The sequence below is a fragment of the Dipodomys spectabilis genome, unplaced genomic scaffold, assembly GCF_019054845.1.
Source record: "Dipodomys spectabilis isolate Male_0828 unplaced genomic scaffold, ASM1905484v1 ptg000107l, whole genome shotgun sequence".
NCBI lineage: Eukaryota > Metazoa > Chordata > Mammalia > Rodentia > Heteromyidae > Dipodomys > Dipodomys spectabilis.
Window position 1 is genome coordinate 7,538,686 of NW_024870784.1, and position 20,164 is coordinate 7,558,849.

At 49.6% G+C, this 20,164-nt stretch overlaps 1 protein-coding gene across 4 annotated transcripts in view; it reads left to right on the top strand.

Moving 5' to 3' along the window:
* Positions 1–432: 432 nt before the first annotated feature.
* Positions 433–20,164, top strand: part of Pknox1 (PBX/knotted 1 homeobox 1) — a 51,453-nt gene continuing 31,721 nt past the window's right edge. For 2 of the 4 annotated variants that reach the window (XM_042687279.1, XM_042687281.1), the window contains exons 1-3: positions 433–527; positions 12,812–12,919; positions 15,443–15,570. In XM_042687279.1, the coding sequence (XP_042543213.1) occupies positions 12,869–12,919; positions 15,443–15,570 (179 nt within the window). In that variant the 5' untranslated portion in view covers positions 433–527; positions 12,812–12,868. Of the gene's footprint in view, positions 528–9,261; positions 9,282–12,811; positions 12,920–13,089; positions 13,162–15,442; positions 15,571–20,164 lie in introns of those variants that run through there. The other 2 variants (XM_042687280.1, XM_042687282.1) reach the window with 2 other exon arrangements.

Sequence of the window (20,164 nt, forward strand, 5' to 3'; positions counted from 1 at the left end):
CACTGGACGCCACACCGGCCCAGGTGGTACGGCCCGACCTCCCCGCCGGCACCACATGGTGGCAACCCAAGCCTCCACTCCGCGGCGCAGGGCCCGGGAGGGGGCGTGGCGGCGCGAAACCACGCCCTCACTGCATAGTCATGAGGCGGGAAGCTCAGCCTCAGGGGCGGGGCCGCCGCTCCTCGCGCCCGAGCTCGGCCGTCAGGGCGGGGCCTGGTTGCGGGCGCGAGGAGGGGCGGGGCCGTCCCCCGCCCCGCCCACGGCCTCGCCCCGCCCATGGCCTCGCCCCCGCCTTGCCGCCGCCCCGCCCCACGCCCGCCGCCGCGCAGGGCGGGGGCGGAGCCCGTGCCGGGCAGGCCACGCCCCCCCGGTGAATATTGATGCAGCGCGCGTCGGCGTCGCCCTCCTCCCATTGAGCAAGGCTGTGTCGCGTGGCCCAGCGTCGGCGTGACGGTTGGACGCGGGCGCGGCACTGCGGGTCCCGATTGCTGCAGCCGCTTGTCAGTGTGATGAAGATTGGCACCCAGGTAAGCTGTCACTCAACCGCTCCGCCGCCGCCGCCGCCGCTCTCGCCGCCGCCGTCCCTATCAATCACACCGGCCGCGGCCGGCGCTGCCGCCGCAGCCGCCGCGGGCCGAGCGAGCGGGCGGGCGGGCGGGCGGATGGGCGGGCGGCGCCCGGGGCCGCACTTGACCCGCGCCCGGGGCGGGGGCGGGAGCGGGGGAGGGGAGCGGAGGGGGAGGGGGCGCCGTCCTCCGCGGCGCGGGGGCGCGCCCGGCTTGTTTTCCTGTGTGGGCTCAGGGACGCGGAAATTTCTGGAAGGCGCCGCGGCCGCCGCGCCGGGCCCGCTCGCGGCGCGCGCCCCAACCGTCCCTCCCGGAGCGCGGCGCGCGGCCCTGCGCGGGCGGCGGGCCGGCGGGGGCGCGCGGGCGGGACGGGGGCGCGCGGGCCGGCGGGGGAGGGGGGCGGCGGGCGGGGCGCGAAGATGGCGCCGGGGTCCCGGGGTCCCCGAGCGCCCGCCGCCGCGCACCGGGGGCGCGTGCGGAGCCCGGCCGCCCCGGGCTGCCCGCGGAGGCCTGCGGTCCGCTGCCCCGCGCGCCGAGTGCGGCGGCTCGGAGGGAGCCGGCCCGACGCGCCGCCCGGGCCGCCGCCGGCGCTCGCAAGTTAGAAGGCCGGAGCCGGCCGGAGGATCTGACGTCGGTGGTGCGCTCGGACCCCGGGCCGGCCCGGCCGGGTCTCACCACGGTGGCCGGGTTTTCCTGCCGAGCAGCGCGGCTCTCCACCGTCCTCTCCCGGCCGTGGGGCCCGGGCCCGGGATGGAGGCCCCGGGTCCCGTGGGGCCCGGGATGGAGGCCCCGTGTCCCGTGGGGCCTGGGATTGAGCGGCCCGTGACCTGTGGGGCCCGGGATAGGGTCCCTGTGTCCTGTGGGGCACGGGATGGAGGGCCCGTGTTCCATGGGGCCCGCGATAGAGGGATCCGTGTCCCGTGGGGCCCGGGATGGAGGCCCTATGTCCCGTGGGGCCTGGGATAGAGGGACCGGGTCCCGTGGGGCTGGGATAGAGGGATCCGTGTCCCGTGGGGCCTGGGATAGAGGGGCCCGTGTCCCGTGGGGCTGGGATAGAGGGATCTGTGTCCCGTGGGGCCTGGGATAGAGGGGCCCATGTCCCGTGGGGCACAGGATAGAGGGGCCCGGGTCCTGTGGGGCCTGGGATAGAGGGGCCCCCGTCCCGTGGGGCACAGATAGAGGGGCCCGTGTCCCGTGGGGCACAGGATAGAGGGGCCTGTGTCCTGTGGGGCCGGCATAGAGGGGCCCGGATCCTGTGGGGCTGGGATAGAGGGGCCCCGGGTCCTGTGGGGCTGGGATAGAGGGGCCCGTGTCCTGTGGGGCTGGGATAGAGGGGCCCCGGTCCTGTGGGGCTGGAATAGAGGGGCCCCGGGTCCTGTGGGGCTGGGATAGAGGGGCCCCGGTCCTGTGGGGTACAAGATACAGAGTCCCTGTGCCCTGTGGGGCCTGGGATAGAGTGGCTCTGTGCCCTGTGGTGTCTGGGATACAGGGTCCTGTGTCCTGTGGGGCAGTGGATGGAGGGCCCCGTCGTGTCCTGTGGGGTAGTGGGCGGAGGGCCCCTGTGTCCTGGGGGGCGGAGGATGGAGGGCTCTGTCTCATGGGAGAAGTTTGAGGAAACGCCAGCGCATGGCCAGGGTATGGGCGCAGCACCCCACATCTGGTGTGGAGGGTGGCGGGCCAGACGCTGCTCCTTCCGTGTTGAGCATGGAGAGTGGCGTGGGGGTCCTCAGGTCCGTGGGTCCAGAGCGTGAGAACTTCCCTGGCCGGCCATGCTGAGCAGGGCTGGAGGTCAGGCCGTGGCCCCGTGGCCGCCCCGAGGTTCTCTGCTCAACTGGTCAGAATCCTGTGGACTCATGCCCAGGCTGGCTTTGAACTTGGGTTCTTGGATCTCAGCCTCCAGAGCAGCAGGAGCCACAGACACCTGGTTTGCTGTTCCCACTTTCTGCTTTTTCATTTTATGTTTGGTTCTGGAAGTAGAGCTTGCACTCAGAACCTCTGATCCTTGTGTCTCCCGGGACAGCTGGGAGTTGATCTCCGACTGAAGACACGTGGCCAGATGAATGGCCTGCTCAAAGACAGCCGTTTCTGCCAGGGATTTCAGTGTGGGCTGGGGGACTTCTAGTGTGCGTTTGATTACACTTGGGCACAGTGTATCTGAAGTTCCAGGTTGTGAGCTGCTGAAAGTTACCTAAGTTGTATCTTGGTGTTTACAACTTTCACTCTGACCCAGATGTGACCTTTTACAAAACATGCGGGAATGGGGATGTGATGGGAAGTGGAATGCCCCCAAGGACTTGGCCAGACTAACGTCCCAGAGAACGGACAGCGAAGTGCGGTCATCACGGTTTGAGCCCTCCCTGCGCCCTGTCTTGCTCAGTGGTAGCCGGAGGGGGCCCCGTTGTGGGCTCCCGTGGCAGTAGTGACAGGAAGCTTCTGTGACACCAGCTGCTGTGTGGATGGAGTACCTCCCCGCAGTTCTGTGGAAGCTGCCCGGGTTATTGTCTGCTGGCATCACCGAAGTGCTAAACTTCACTTGTGTAAGCAGGCTAAGAAGTTGTGTGAGGGAAGTACGGTGTGTGGGTGTGTGTAGAAGAGCTTAGGAAGTGGATGAAGGCATGGTGGGGGCAGAGGTCCTGTCATCTGGCCACAATGCCGAGGGTGTCCCATGAGAGCACGCACCGGGCCCTTGGCTTGTCTCCCTCAACATCACCCTCAACAGTAACAGAGTTACTGCTCCCAAGAAATCCACCCAGACGCCCTGCCAGTGTGCTGCCTGCCAGCGTCACAGTCAGAGCTGCAAGTCAGACCCCAGAGACGTGAGAAGGTGACCGAGCAATGTTTTCATTCTAAACATTTTGGGGGACAAAATTCTAAATTCAAAAACCCTGAAAACTGCTACTGTTTGCCAGGTTGAGAGGCCGAGGCTCGGAGCCAGCAGGGCTTCTGGGTCCTCTGAGCCTTGCTCACACTCCAGTGTCCTGCCTCCTCCCTCCCTCCCTTCCCACCAAAGTCAGGTCATTGTCTTGGGCTCCCCCCCCTCCAATGATGCGCTGCCCTCCTTCTGGCCAGTGAAGCCAGTGGGCCCTGTTCTCCCTCCTCGCAGCGCCACTTTCTGCTTGAAGAGCTGTTATCTGGCCCACATCCTATCGGAGGAGAGCCGTCGGTGGTGGGGCTGCAGAGGGACTGCTGCAGGCTCTCTGGAGAATCTAGGGAGATCCTGGAGCCCCCGGCGCTGGGCCCAGGGCAAATGGAACTGCACTTCACCATCCACCCACCCACCAGGGCTGGTGGCTTTCTCCGCGCAGCCTGTCTGTTCTCCACTCTGCCCCTTCTCACCCTGCTCCTTCCTGCACACTGGTCTCTGCCCCCAGCCTCTCCCAGTCCCTAGCTCTGTCTCTTTACCCTCTTCCCTTTCCCAGCACACACCTTGGCTAGAGAGCTGTCCCCCCATCCCCGGGGGCTGGTGTTGGGGCTGGTGGCTGGCAGCTGGCCTTGAGGCCTTAACCCCCCACATGGACTTTGTCCTTGTCAACTGTGATCTATTTTCTGTCTGTGTGACCTTGTCTCTTCTAGGTGTCCCATATGAATGGAATCGTAGTGCATGCGTTTGTTTAATTGTTGGTAGCATTGGAGTTTAAACTCAGGGCCTTGTGCTCAGGCCACTTTCTAGCCCTTTTTGTGTTAGCTTATTTTTCACATATTTCACATATTTCCCCCCCAGCGTCAGTAGCTATCATAATTATCTTACCTGTGTTTCTACCTAGCTGGGATTACAGACATGTACCACTACACCTCGCTCCCGGTGAGAATAGGGTCTTATCTCTTTTCCCTGGCTGGCTTTGAACATTGATTCTATGTCTACATCCAATGATATTTGTGATTTCCCTTAGCATAATGTCTTCATTTTTTCTTAGTAAAATTTCATCCTTATTTAACATACTTTGAATTTTTTTTCTTTGTCAGTCTTGGAGCTTGAACTCTGGGCCTGGGCGCTGTCCCTCAGCTCTTCAGCTCAAGGTGAGTGCTCTACTACTTAAGCCACAGTGCCATTTTTCTGGTGGTTAATTGGAGATAAGAGTCTCATGGACTTTCCTGCCCAGGCTGGCTTTGAACTGCAGTCCTCAGAGCTCAGCCTCCTGATTAGCTAGGAATACAGGCGTGAGTCACTGACACTGGGCATCATACTTTGAACTTTTGATCTTTTTGCCTTAGCCTCCTGAGTACTGAGATTACATTTTAAAAAGTTACAAAGAGCCGGGCGCCGGTGACTCATGCCTATAATCCTAGCTACTCTACTCAGGAGGCTGCGATATGAGGATCTCAGTTCAAAGCCAGTCCTGGCAGAAAAGAATGACTCCTATCTCCAATAAACCACTGGAAAACTGGAAGTGGCGCTGTAGCTCAAGTGGTAGAGCGCTCGCCTTGAGCTGAAGAGCGCAGGGACAGCGCCCAGGCCCAGAGTTCAAGCCCCATGACCCACCAAAAAAAAAAAAGGTTACAAAGAGCTAGTTGCTGGTGGTTCACGCCTGTAATCCTAGCTAAGCAGGAGGTTGAGATCTGGGGATCATGGTTTTTTTTTTTTTGTTTTTTTTTTGTCGGTCGTGGGGCTTGAGCTCTGGGCCTGGGCGCTGTCCCTCAGCTCTTCAGCTCAAGGCGAGCACTCTACCACTTGAGCTACAGCACCACTTCCGGTTTTCTGGTGGTTTATTGGAGATAGGAGTCTCACGGTCTCTCTTGCCCGGGCTGGCTTTGAACCGCGATCCTCAGATCTCAGCCTCCTGAGTAGCTAGGATTACAGGCATGAGCCACCAGCACCCGGCACATGGGGATCATGGTTTAAAGCCAGTCCAGACAGGAAAGTACATAAGACTCTAATCTCTAATTAACCCCCAGAAAACCAGAAGTGGCCCTGTGGCTCAAAGTGGTAGAGTGTTAGCCTTCAATGAAAAGCTCAGGGTCAGTGCCAAGGCCCTGAGTTCAAGCTCCACAACCATAAAAAAAAGTTGAAAAGAAAACGTAAATAGGTAGTAGAGTTGGTATGTGGCCCACAAACCTAAAATGCTCACTAGCCTTTTCAGAAATTTGCTAGACAAATGTGCCCCACCCATTCAGTTCCTTAGCATCAGTGGAAACAATGTTGATCTTGACGTAAGTGGAATCAAATAGCATAACTTGGGGAAACATGAATAATCAGTGGGGAGTAGATACATCCAGTCAGTGGATTCATTTCTTGATGTGATGGTATTTATATATATATTTTTTTGTCTGCCATGGGCCTGAGCTCTGGGCCTGGGTGCTGTCCCTCAGCTCTTCAGCTCAAGGCTAGCACTCTATCACTTGAGCTACAGCGCCACTTCCAGCTTTTTCTGCATATGTGGTGCTGAGGAATCCAACCCAGAGCCTCATGTATGAGAGGCAAGCACTACCACAGAGTCACCTTCCCAGTGCCTGAACATTTCTGTAATGTTACGTCAAAAATAACAATTATAGCCAGGCACCAGTGGCTCACACCTGTAATACTAGCTACTCAGGAGGCTGAGGTCTGAGGATTGCGGTTCAAAGCCAGCCCGGGCATGAAAGTCCATGAGTCTTTTTTTTTTTTTTTTTTTTGGGTCCGGCCATGGGGCCTGAACCCTGGGCCTGGGCGCTGTCTCTCAGCCACAGCTCCACTTCCGGCTTTTTTTACTTTTTGCTTATGTGGTGCTGAGGAATCGAACCCAGGGCCTCATGCATGCAAGGCAAGCATTCTACCACTGAGCCACCTTCCCAGCCCCTCCATGAGTCTCTTATCTCCAATAAACCACCAGAAAACCAGAAGTGGTGCTGTGGCTTAAGTGGTAGAGTGCTCACCTTGAGCTAAAGAGCACAGGGACAGCACCCAAGGCCAGAGTTCAAGCCCTATGACCGACCAAAAAAAAAAACAAAAAAGAAAAGTAACATGAATAGAGCATCAAAATACCTGTTAGCCATATTCCTGATGAATATCAGAGTGATCTGAATTCTTATCTAGTCCAAATATTCATGCTCAAAAATATGCATTGGGTAATTTGCTAAGTTAGTTTTCTCATTGAAAGAGGACACGGTATTGTAAATTTGCCTTAAGCATGGATCTCTTACGCATAGTTGCATGAATTAAATCCTCCCACGAGAACAGCGGCTGCAGAGATGCAGCGGCCAGTCTTGCTTCAGCATGCCTGGTTTTCCTTCCTGACACTCTTTGGAACCATGTGTCTGGGAGGACTGTACAGTATCCACGAGCATTCACAGTACTCTGTGTGCGTGTGTGTGTGTACACTTACTAAATTTTAACCTTTAATTGCCCTGAAATGCATTTACTTAAAACATGCTTCTGAAATGACCTCCTCCCCCGTGCAGTTTTCTTTCCAAATTACTTTGTGCTCAGATGTGAGCGCAGAGCACAGAGATAAGCTGAGTAATGAATGCCCTCACTCCAAAGAGTGCGACTTCAAGGCTAGAAGTTCAACAAATGTGCTCTGCTGTTTTCCTTCCATGTTGCTTCTGACAGGGTCCTGATGTGATGGGAGGCTGACTGAACTCCTGGGCTCAAGTGATCCTCTTGCCTCCCTTCCTTAGTACCTGGGACTGTAGGCATACCAGCAGTGCTGGCCTCTAAGCATGCTTATTTACTTACTTATTTATTGTTGGTCGTGGGGCTTGAACTCTGGGCCTTGGTGCTGTCCCTCAGCTCTTCAACTCAAGGCTGGCGCTCTACTACTTGAGCCACACCACCACTTCTGGTGTTTTCTGCTTATGTGGTGCTGAGGAATCGAACCCAGGGCCTCATGCATGCAAGGCAAACACTCTACCACTGAGCCACCTTCCCAGCCCCCCATAAGCATTCTGTTTGTGTAACTGATAAAGGATTGTTATGTAAACCAATTGAGATAGGAACATTAGTGTTGATTTTAGGTCATGTGAAAATAACTATTAAATGACTGTAACTCTCAGCTTCCGAGGGGAAAACTGAATGAAGAACATCTTCAACAAGACAATTGAGAAACAAAACTAGTATGCTTGCTTGTTACTAAGATGACATAAACATGGCCAACTGTGTCAGAAGCCACAAATTAATATGAAAGGGTTATAGGATTACATGATAAAACTCCAGTTTTAACAGATAAACGGCATCTAGCTAAGTGCTCTGAGTCATGTGTCTAAAATTGTGCATGTAGATGGGAAAGTTAGATAACAAGGGATGTCTGACAAGGCTGAACTCACGATGACCACACTAGCTAGAGGGCTCTTAGCGAAAGGGAGAAGCAGCTGGCTACCAGTATGCTGTTAGAGGTACGATTAATGTGGAGAATTTCATATTCCTCACAGCATAGCAAAGACTGATGGGAGCAAGAGGACCCGACAGCTCTGCACACAGGAGAAACCAGACCATGGCTCCCGTAACCGTGAGACCCAGGGACCAGAGGGATGTGTGAGGCCAGACCATTTCAGGATCTCCCTCACTGGGATAGCAAGAAATGTCACAGGCGTTGCCAGATGTCCTCCTGCTGGGACACTTGTCTCTCTGAAAACTGATGATAGGGAGGCTTTCAGTGACATGCCTAATGTGTTGGAGCTAGTGGTTACATCTAAGTTTTGCTCAGTTAATTCCCCCCACCCCTTTTTTTTGCCCGTCCTGAGGCTTGAACTCAGGGCCTGGACACTATCCTTAAAGCCCCTTTTGCTCAAGGCTAGCACTCTACCACTTAAGCCACAGTTGCACTTCAGGCCTTTTCTGTTTATGTGGTACTGAGGAATCAAACCCAGGACTTCATGCATGCAAGGCAAGCACTTTACTACTAAGCCACATTTCCAGCCTTCAGTAATTCTCGTTTTTGGGGTTTTTTTTGGGGGGGAGGGTGTCTGGTCATGGGGCCTGAACTCTGGGCCTGGGCGCTGTCCCTAAGCTCTTCAGCTCAAGGCTAGCGCTCTACCACTTGAGCCACAACGCCTAGCAAGTGTGAGGCTTGAACTCAGAGCCCTGAGTTCAAACCCCACTATCACTCACACACACACACACACCAAATCCAATCCAAACAAACAAACAAAAACTTAAGAGTGAAAGTAGTCTATAAAAATTTAGAGGAACTGGGCTGGGAAGGTGGCTTAGTGGTAGAGTGCTTGCCTTGCATGCATGAGGCCCCGGGTTCGATTCCCCAGCATCACATAAGCAAAAAGGAAAAAAGCCAAAGTGGCGCCGTGGCTCAAGTGGTAGAGCGCTAGCCTTGAGCTGAAGAGCTGAGGGACAGCGCCCAGGCCCAGAGTTCAGGCCCCACGACCGGACCCCCCAAAAAAAAAAAAAATTTAGAGGAACTGGACCCTGGTGGCTCACTCATGTAACTGTCATCCTAGCTACTCAGGAGGCTGAGATCTGAGGCTCGAGGTTCAAAGCCAGTCTGGGCAGGAAAGTCCATGCAACTCTTGTCTTCAATTAGCCATCAGAAAGTTGGAAATGAAGCTGTGGGTCAAAGTGGTAGAGCAGCACTAGCTTAAAACGAAAAACCAACCAACCAAAAAAAAGTCAGGACAGCATCCAGGCTGAGGCCAGAGGAAGGATTTTGGTTGATTGCTTTTTTGGTTCTCAGTCTTAGAGTTTTCGGTTCATGGTTGACTGTCTCCAATGCTCTTAGGCCTGTGGCAAGGGAGAAACATGGAGGAAGATAGGATACAAGAAAGCTGCTCTCAATGGAGGGACAAAGGGTGAAAATTAGAGCAATGGTACTCACTGGACGTTGTGTTGAAAATAAAGTATACAACTTGTAGTGAAGGGCGGGAGGGTGAAACTGGGAAAAAGCCAGAGAAGGGGTGACATTGTCCAAAAAGATGTACTGTACCTGGTTTGCGTAACCGCAACCCCTCTGTACCTCACCTTTACAATAACAGTTTTTTAAAAAGCTACTCTCTTCATTGCAACCAGGCAGCAGAGAAAGGAAAAGAGACCAGAGAGGGAAAAGAGATACCTTCAAAGACACATCCCAGTAACCTTCCTCCAACCAAGACCTGGCTGGGGAATGGCCTACTCAGTTTGCATTCATCACTAGATTAAGTTAGCAACCTCATGGTCCCCTCACCACATGTATTGGTTAGCTTTTCTCCTAACTGCAGTAAAGGGAGGAAGGATTTGTTCTGGTTCACTGTTTGGGGAGTGGTATGGAAGGGGGTATGGTGGAACAGAGCAGCTCAAGCCATTGGAAGCCAGAGAACAAAGAAAGGAGTGGCCCTAGGATGTACTCGCCCATTCACAGTGGGTTCTTTGCCTATGGCCATGCTCGCTGAAAAGGCACTCACACGCATGCCCAGAGCAGGTGCTCCTAATCTCCTAGGTTCTTTGTCCACTCACATTGACCATCAAGGTTGGTCATTGCTTCTGAGTCGTACCACTAAGCTGGGACCAGACTTCAACACATAGGTCTTCTTGGAGGATACTTCATATTCAAATAATCTGCCCCTGGTTCTCAGCCTCCTATCAATTCCATAATACAAAATGCAATTAGTTCATCTCCAAGAGTCTCCAAAGTTCCAGCAGTACTCAAAAGTCCAAGTTCACATTCTCCTCTGAAACCCAAAGCAGACTCAGTTTGGAACCCCATAAAAATAAAAACAAAAACAGGTGCTGGTGGCTGAGATCTGAGAATTATGGTTCAAAGCCAAACTGGGAGTAAATGTCCATGAGACTATCTCCAGTTAACTACCAAAAAGCCAGAAGTGGCACTGTGGCTTAAGTGGTAGAGCATTAGCCTTGAGCCAAAAAGCTCAGGGCTAGGCCCTGACTTCAAGTTCCGTATCTGCATGTGTACACCCATACTAGTTTTATTCTTTCCACCTACAGTAGTAGGACAGGTGCACATTCCCATTACAAATACTATACTATGGAGGGATGTGACCAAAACAAGACTTAAACCCAACATGGCAAACATTAAATCCTTTAGCTTCATATCCAGCATCCAGGGTGTGACGTGAACACCAGCGGGCTCAGGCACCTCTGCCCCATGCCTGGCTGGCTGCCCAGCAAGGCTTCTTCCTGGGCTGCTTCTGCTTGTTGCCCGGGGCTTTCCTGACAGATGCGCCACACTCCTAGTATCTCTAACCTCCGGTCTCCATTGTAGCTTCAGCTTCACCCTTTCAGCTTTGTGGATCTCCCTCAGGGGACCTCTGTAAGCATGCTGACCTTACCATCCTTTGCCTACTTCCTCGGTCTTCCTTTAAAATCTTATTCTATGCCTCTCTCTTGACATTCTGCATGTCTGAAAAAATGATCATGCCACAGATGACACCAGATCCTCTGCCAACTCAGGCAGCTGCTGGCCCGCTTGGACTGTAGCGGCGGCAGTTTTCTGGGTGTCTGAATGGCTGAATGTGGAAGAAACACTTCTCTTTGTGGCCCGCTGTTAGAAAGGCACTACATTGGTACAATCTGTCCAGTTCCTGAGATGACCTGAAGTCATCTTTTCCTTTTGTCCTAGTTCTTGCCTTCTTTTTCTTTTGGTGCTAGTAGTGGTTTGGACTTGAACTCAAGACTTTGTGCTCTTACTCAGCTTTTCACTCAACAGCTGCCACTTTTGCTACTCGCACCACATTTCTACTTGGAGCTTTTTGCTGGTTAATTGGAAATGATAGTCTCTCAGATTTATCTGTCCAAGTTGGTTCTGAACCACACTTCTTAGATCTCAGCCTCCTGAGTCACTGGCTCCAGCTTTTGGCTTCTTCTCAGTGTCACTAGTCTGTCTCTTCAGCAACAATACATTTCCTTGTCTCAATTTTTTTTTATTGTGAAAATGCTGTACAGAGGAGTTACAATTACATGGGCAAGATAATGAGTACATTTCTTTTTTTGGCGGGGGGAAGGGAGTCCGGTCGTGGGGCTTGAACTCTGGGCCTGGGCGCTGTCCTCAGCTCTTCAGCTCAAGGCCAGCACTCTACCACTTGAGCCACAGTGCCACTTCCGGCTTTTTTCTTTTTGCTTATGTGGTGCTGAGGAATCGAACCCAGGGCCTCATGCATGCAAGGCAAGCACTCTACCACTGAGCCACCTTCCCAGCCCTGTGAGTACATTTCTTATCAAGCATTGTAGCCTCCTCCTTTGTTTCCCCTTCCCATCCCATCCTCCCCTTCGCCCCCCCCACCTCCTTGTCTCAATTTTAAATGTGCTCCTTTTCTGATCAAACTGCAAGTTTTTCAGATCTTTCTACCTTGCTTTTGCTTCTGAATCTCACTGTAAAGCTGCCTAAAAGCAGTTAGTAATCCTCATGCCACAGCCTGTGTGTTGTGCCACCTTGAAATTTCCCCTGCCACGTTAATTGATTTGTCATCTTTAATTTTAACTTTACACAAAGTCTCAGGGCATGGACAAAACACAGACAAGCTCTTTGCCAGAATGTAACACGAATAGCCTCAAGTCCAATGTCCCCAAAACAGTCTCCATTCCTATCTATTTACTTCATGAGCACAGCCTTTACTGTCCAACTTCCTATCAGCTTTCTGCTTTCCTGAACTCAACACAATCACACTTTAACCTCTGCTTCTAATATTCTCGGGCTTCTCTAGCCTCCATTTCTAAATGTTTCCAGATTCCTCCCACAACCAGTTCCAGCATTTTGTGAACCACCTGGCCAGGTGGTCACTGCACTTCTCTATCAATTTTATGTGTCAAGTTTTTTTGACATTGACAATATAACTCACATTAACAATAGAGGAAGAAGGGTTTATTTTAACTCTGTTCTAGAGGGTTTTAGTCCATATTCTGTTGTGATTTTTGTGGGGTCTTGCCTTTTTACCTGTGCTGTCCTGATTTTTAGTACGTGTATTTACTCCTCCCAAGTAGGATTATGTGATTCTTGTTACCATTTTGCCTGGCTGGTCTTGAACTATGATCCTCTCAGTCTCTCCTGGGTACCAGAATGTTGTTTTTTTTTTTTTTTTTTTGTCAGTTGTAGAGCTTGAACTCAGGGCCTGGGCACTGTCCTTGAGCCTCTTTGTTCTTAAGACTAGTGTTCTACCACTTGAGCCATACCACCACTTCTGGTTTTTGAGTGGTTAATTGGAGATAAGAATCTCACAGGGACTTTTCTGAGTGGGCTAGTTTTGAACCATAATCCTCAGATCTCAGCCTCCTAAGTAGCTAGGATTACAGGCATGAGCCTGTTTTTTAGTATTGCATGAATGCTGTAGAATAGAAGACAAGAAAATACTGACTACGTGCTAACTGGTCTTCTCCGGTTTTGTTTTCCCAGACACCGCTTGCTTGGACTCAGGATGATTTGATGAGTTAAATAGCACTCCCATCAACCATGATGGCTACACAGACGTTGAGTGTAGACAGCTATCAAGATGGGCAGCAAGTGAGAGCTTGAGCTTTATTCTGCACCTAAGTACTGCCAGTCAGTCTGGCACTAACTGTGGACACTATTTGTGTATTCATCGCTCAATTTCTGTGAAGCTGCACATTCCATTTTAAGTATACTCTGCGTTTATTATATGTTTGTCTTCAGAAAGATAAACTATGTAGTTGCTCAGATTACTTCTTTACATGATATCAACCCTGCCTCAATCATGACTTTCTTGGGAATTTGATATTTTTAAGGTCAGTGTTGATTAGTATTGTCATTCTTAAAGACAAGCTGGACAGTTGCCTAGGATGTGTGAGGCCCACATTGTTCTCTGAGGTCAAATTAGTCATTAATAACAAAGCTGTGAAATAAACCTTTCGGTGTGTTTGTATATACAGTCACGTCACCCTCTACAAGGTGCTTGGGCTTATGTTGCTTTTCTAGAGAAAGAGAAAAAATTTTCCATCTCAGGCAGCAGCGTAGGTACCTTCTAGCTCCCTCTAGACTGTTGGGGAGAATACAGTGCCATGTGGTGGAGTGGGGGATGTGCCAGGCCTACAAACTGGGTCTAGACCACACTGTGCGGGCAGTCTGAGCTGCTTCTAGAGAATTAGAAATTTTTGGCAGCAGATTTGATTTTTTTTTTTTTTTTTTTTTTTAGGGGGCTGGGGCCAGGCCTGAGGCCTTGAACTCAGGGCGCTTACCCTGAGCGTCTTTGCTCAATTTTAGCACTCTACCACTTGAGCCACAGTGCCCCTTCTGGCTTTTTCTGTCTATGTGGTGCTGAGGAATCGAATCCAGGGCTTCATGCATGCTAGGCAAGCAATCTACCACTAAGCCACATTCCCAGCCCAGCAAATTTGATTTTTGCATGTGTGTAAATTGAATTCTTTAAGGATTTAAATATACTTAAGGATTTAAATATAGTAGGTGACAGTTTGTTTAAAACAATGTAAACTAATAAAATGCATCTTTAGAGATTTAAGTAAATGAAATAAACATATCTGATCTGAATGTGGAGACCTTTTTTGGGGAGAGGAGGAGGGTGGTACTAGGGCTTGAGCTTAGGGCCTAGGTGTTATCCCTTAGCTTTTTCATTTGGGGACGGCACTCTACACTTGATTCATAGCTCTATTTCTGGCTGTTGGGTGCTTAATTACAGAAGAGTCTCATAGGCTTCTCTTGGGCTGGCCTTGAACCTCCATCCTCATATCTTAGCTTCCTAAGTAGCTAGGATTATAAATGTAAGGTACTGATTCCTGGCATGAGTGCAGTGACCCTTGTTAAGAATTGTGTATATGGGGGCTGGGAAGGTGGCTCAGTGGTAGAGTGCTTGCCTTGCATGCATGAGGCCCTGGGTTCGATTCCTCAGCACCACATAAGCAGGGAAAAAAAGCCGGAAATGGCGCTGTGGCTCAAGTGATAGAGCGCTAGCTTTGAGCTGAAGAGCTGCGGGACAGCGCCCAGGCCTAGAGTTCAGGCCCCACAACCACACACCCCCCCCCAAAAAAAAATTGTGTATATGTCTGAGAGTGGATACAGGCTGGGATCAGACTCAAGGCCTTGCATCTGCTAAGCATGCATTCTACCACTGAGCTACGCCAAAAGCCATGTTACATTGGTTTATAGCTTATGAATTTCTGAGGGGTAGAATAGATAAGGCGAATTTCAACTGTGTCATGGGTAGCTAGCATACTGAGTTTTTGTTTTTGTGAGAAAAGAAGAACCTGGACTATTTGTTTATCCCTCTGGTTAGCTGTAGGAACAGATGACAAGAAGGGGGCTGAGACTGCGTGTGTATAGTCTTCTTCAGGGGCAGATAGTCATGTCAACTCAGAAACCATACACATTTCACAGGGATTGGTCAATTCAATTCTTTAGCAGTTTGAAGATTTGGCCTTTATGGGTCTCTACTTTTTTTTTTTTGCCAGTTCTAGGGCTTGAACTCTGGGCCTGGGTGCTGTCCCTGGGCTTCTTTTGCTCAAGGTGATAGATAGGGTCTACCACTTGAGCCACAGCACCACTTCCAGCTTTTTTTTTTTTTTTTTGAGTAGTTTATTAGAGATGAGTCTCATGGAGTTTCCTGCCCAGGCTGGCTTTGAACCACAGTCCTCAGATCTCAGCCTCCTGAGTAGCTAGGATGACAGTCACTGGTACCTGGCTGGTCTCTACTTTTTTTTTTTTTTTGGTTGGTTGTGGGGCCTGAACTCAGCCTGGGCGCCCCTCCCTCAGCTCTTCAGCTCAAAGGAATGCTCTATCACTTGAGCCACAGCGCCACTTCTGGTTTATTCTGCTTACGTGGTGCTGAAGAATTGAGCCCAGGGCCTCACGCATGCAAGGCAAGCACTCTACCGCTGAGCCATCTCCAGCCCTACTTTTAAATTCATAATTGTTTTAACTTTTTAATGTTTTATTTCCCATCATGTAACTGGCTGTCTGTTTACCAGTCTTCTGATTGCATTTCTGTTTGAGAATAGAATACGCAGTAGAGTTTATTTTGTATTTAGTAACACAAAGTCTCCTCCTCTTTTGCAGATGCAAGTGGTAACAGAGTTAAAAACAGAGCAAGATCCCATTTGCTCTGAACCGGATGCGGAAGGCGTGAGCCCTCCTCCCGTGGAGTCTCAAACCCCAATGGATGCTGACAAGCAGGCCATTTATAGGTAGTGTCCGGGTATGGAGCACGTGGGTTTCCAAGGGACCAGTGAGGACAAACACTGGCCAACGGCAGTGCCAGAACCAGGCAGAGTGGGGAGGGGCCAGTGTGAGGCAGTAACTGCTCTGATGGATATTTTTCCAGATTAAGATGTATTTCTAGTAATTAAAGAAAAAAATACTGTAATATAAATGGATGTTTTAAGCCGTCCGCTGGTAGCCCACACCTATCATCCTAGCTACCAGGAGGCTGAGATCTGAGGATCATGATTCAAAGCCAGCTCAGGTAGGAATGTCCATGAGACTCTTATCTCCAATTAACCACCAGAAAACCAGAAGTGGTGCTGTGGCTCAAGTGGTAGAGCACTCGTCTTGAGCTGAAGAGCTTAGGGACAGCGCCCATGCCCAGAGTTCAAGCCCCATGACCACCACCAACAACAAAAAGTACGTTTTGTACAATTTTGCAAAAAAAATCTTTAAGACAGGCATGATGGCACATACCTAAAATCCCAACACTTGGGGTGGAGGCCAGAAGAGGATCTTGAGTCAAGGCAATTTCTGGATTGACTTAGGCTACAGAGTAATATTTTAAGAATAAAGAAAAAAGATTATCTTGAGACCCACATATTTTTGTTTTGCGGTGCTGTGGTAGAATGTGGGTCTGAGTGTCCAGGCAAATTCTCTCACTGAGCTTCACGCCCAAGCCTAGATGATTTCACAGAAGAATTCTACCAATATATTAAGGGAAAAGAACAGCACTGCTACATCATGTCTTTCATAAAATAGAAGAGGAGAGAAGTCTTCTCAGCTCACTGTAAACTAAGCCAAAGACAGTACACAAACAGCATCCCTCTTGAACTTACTAATCATCAATAACGTACAAAGAAATCAAATCCATCAGCCTATAAAAAGAGTAACACACAGTGACCAAATAGAGTTTTTCCTGTAATGAAAGACTGGTTCAGTATTAAAAAGTTAACTAATGAGGTCCCCAGGGTGTCTTACCCACTGATAGAGGAATGCACTGGAAAAAAATTCAACATTCAATTATAGTTAAAAACAAAACTGTAAGTGAGGCTGGGAATGTGGCTTAGTGGAAGAGTACTTGCCTAGCATGCATGAAGCCTTGGGTTCCATTCCTCAGTACCACATAAACAGAAAAGGTGGCACTGTGGCACAAGTGGTAGAGTGCTAGCCTTGAGCAAAAGAAACTCAGGGACAGTGACAGACCCTGAGTTTGAGCCCCAGAACTGGCAAAAAAAAAAAAAACAAAAAACAAAAACCTGTAAGCAAGCCAGGCACTGATGGCTCAGACCTGTAATCCTAGCTATTCATGAGACTGAGATTTGAAGATCTTGGTTTGAACCCAGCCTGGGCAGCAAAGTCCATGAGACTCGTATCTCCAGTTAAGCACCAGAAAGGACAGAAGTGAAGATATGGCTTAAGTGTTAGAGCACTAGCCTTGAGCAGAAAAACTCAGAGACAGCATCCATGCCCTGCATTCAAGCTCCTGAACTGGCACCAAAAATAAACTAAGCAAAAGGTGACATGGTTGGGGTGGGGGCAGGGGACAACAGGGACATTTTTACCTGAAGAAGGGCTTTTGCAAGAAGCCCTACAGCTTACCTCTTGATAGTAAAAGACTGAATGTTTTCCCCAAGGCAAGAATAAAGCAGACGCCCTTCTCATGGCTCCTTTTCAGTTCTGAAATGGAAGCGCCCCACCATGTAGTATGGTGAGGGAATCTTTAACATCTTCATGCTAAAAGAATAAAAATGCTCATGCGAACAAATACCTGGGTAATGTTGAGCCCTTTCCATTCCTCAGAAGACTTCATGTGGTGGAGCTACCCGTCTGCTGGAACTGAACCCAGTCCCGATCTAGGGCTTAACAGATGCATTCTGTGCAAATAGACAAGCTGATTATAAATTTTATATGGAAGACAAAACTAGCATAGCTAAAATAAGTTTTAAAAAGATTCAAGTTGGAGGAGTCACTCTAAACAATTTTAATAACTTTAAAGTATTAAGACATTTTGGTATTGGTGAAGGACAGATACTTGGATAAGTGACACAAAGAGAATCGAGAAACAAATGTGCATAAATATAAAATAGGACTCCTTTTGTATGTATGTGACAAGGTCTGGCTATGTCGCCTAGACTGAACTCAAACCACGATCTTCCTGCCTCTGCCACCCCAGCACTAGGACTATGCTTGTATGCCACCATGCCCAGCTTTCCTCTGAGCTTAGATTGAGATGTGAAAATAATTCAGGTTACTTTTCCACAACTGGTAATGGAACAGTTTACGCATTTGTACGCAAAATAAATCCTCAGAGTAGTTTTACATCTTATACAAAGCTTTGGTTAAGGTGTATTATAGATCTAATGCAAATTTTAAAACTGTTAACAACTTTGGAAAGTACAAAAGAGTCTTTTGGACTATGTTGGACAAAAAGCCCTTTCTTCAGGCTCTCCTTAAGATCTTTCGCTCATGTGAATGTTCTACCACTTTGAGCCACGGCGCCACTTCTGGTTTTCTGGTGGTTAATTGGAGATGAGAGTCTCAAGGACTTTTCTGCCCAGGGTTGACTTTGAACCGCAATCCTCAGATCTCAGCCTCCTGAAGTAGTTAGGATTACAGGCATGAGCCACCAGTGTCCAGCAAAAAATTCTTTCTTAGGACACTAAAAGCATGATTTATAAAATAAAAATGCGATAATTTGGACCTAATCAAAATTTATAACTTAAGCTTTGCCAAGAGACGCTGTTAAGAAAATGAAAAAGATTCTGGGTGCTGGTGGCTCACGCCTGTAATCCTAGCTACTCGGGAGGCTGAGATCTGAGGATAGCAGTTTGAAGCCAGCCCAGGCAGGAAAGTCCATGAGACTCATATCTACAGTTAACCACCAGAAAAACCAGAAGTGGTTCTGTGGCTCAAAGTGGCAGAACATAAGACTTGAGTGGAAAAAAAAAAAAAGCTCATGGACAGTGCCCAGGCCCTGAGTTCAAGCCTCATGACTAAGAAAGAAAGACAAGACACACTATATGCTGGGGAGGGGTACTTGCAACACATGGTTGGCCATCGAATTATATCTAGAATATATCAGATAAAGAACTTTGAAAACACAACAGAAAGAAAGCAAGCAATTCAGGGGAAAAGCTGGCAAAGGCTCGAACACAGCTGGCAGTGTCACATCACAGGCCACAGAAGAACCACTGCACGCCTGTCAGAATACTGAAGTAAACTATGGCACCGGCACCAATGCTGGACTTGCTGTGCTACTGGAGGAGGGCGTTGCCTGTGGGTTTCTCACTGGTATGATCTGTCCATGTCCTGTACTCCAGGGTGTGAACCTGAGCGAGCACACACATTCACTCAGCATTATGTCTGTGAGTGCTTTATTTCATGGCAAAGTATCTAGCAAAATGTATTACCTTACTTATTTCTAGGAATACAGCTCAGTGGTTAAGTTCACTCACACTGTTTCACACAGCACCACTATTCACCTCCAAGCCTGTGATCCTCCTGAACTGAACCTCGGTACCCATTCCACACTGACGCCCACTCCCTTCCTCCAGCTCCTCGCAGCTACCATTTCCTGCCTTTCTCTACTAAATGTCCAAGTATATACAAGACAGGCCATACTGACCAGCTGTTCAAAGTGTCTCATCTTTCAGTGGCTGACTTATTCTAGCTGGCATAATATCATAGTTTTTTTTGTGTGTGGTGGTTATTTTCAGTATTTATCTATGTTATAAAATACATGAAGCCATGAGCTGGTGGCTCACACTTGTAATCCTAGCTACTAAGGAGGCTGAAATCTCAAGGCTTGCACTTCAATGAAGCCAGCCTGGGCAGGGAAGTCCATGAGACTTTTATCTCCAGTTTCCACCAGAAAACCAGAAGTGATGCTGTGGCTCAAATGGTAGAGCATTACTCTTGAGCAAAAAATCTCAAGGACAGCACTCAGGCTCTGAGTGTGAGTTCAAGCCCCAGGACAGACAGACAGACAGATACACACAAACACACACACGTGTTTTACTTTTAAAAAAATTTTTCATCCTGGTGGGTTTAAACTCAGGGTCTTGAGTTTATAGGCAGTGATTCCATCACTGAGCCATGCCTACAGTCCCTTCTTCCTCCTCCTCCTCTTCCTCCTTTTTCATTGATTGTGGGGCTTGAACTCTAGGCCTAGGCATTGTCCCTGAGCTTTGCTTTTTTTTTTTTTTTTTCCGGTCGGTCGTGGGGGTTGAACTCTGGGCTTAGGCGCTGTCCCTGCACTCTTTAGCTCACGGTGAGCACTCTACCACTTGAACCACAACAACACTTCCAGTTTTCTAGTGGTTTATTGGAGATAAGAGTCTCACAGACTTTCCTGCCCGGGCTGGCTTTGAACCGTGATCCTCAGATCTCAGCCTCCTGAGTAACTAGGATTACAGGCGTGAGCCACCGGGGCCCAGCTATCCCTGAGCTTTTCAACTCAAGGCTAGCACTCTACCACTTGAGCCACAGCACCACTTCAGCCTTTTCTGCTTATGTGGTACTGAGGAATTGAACCCAGGGCCTCATGCATGCGAGGCAAGCACTCTTCCGGTGAGT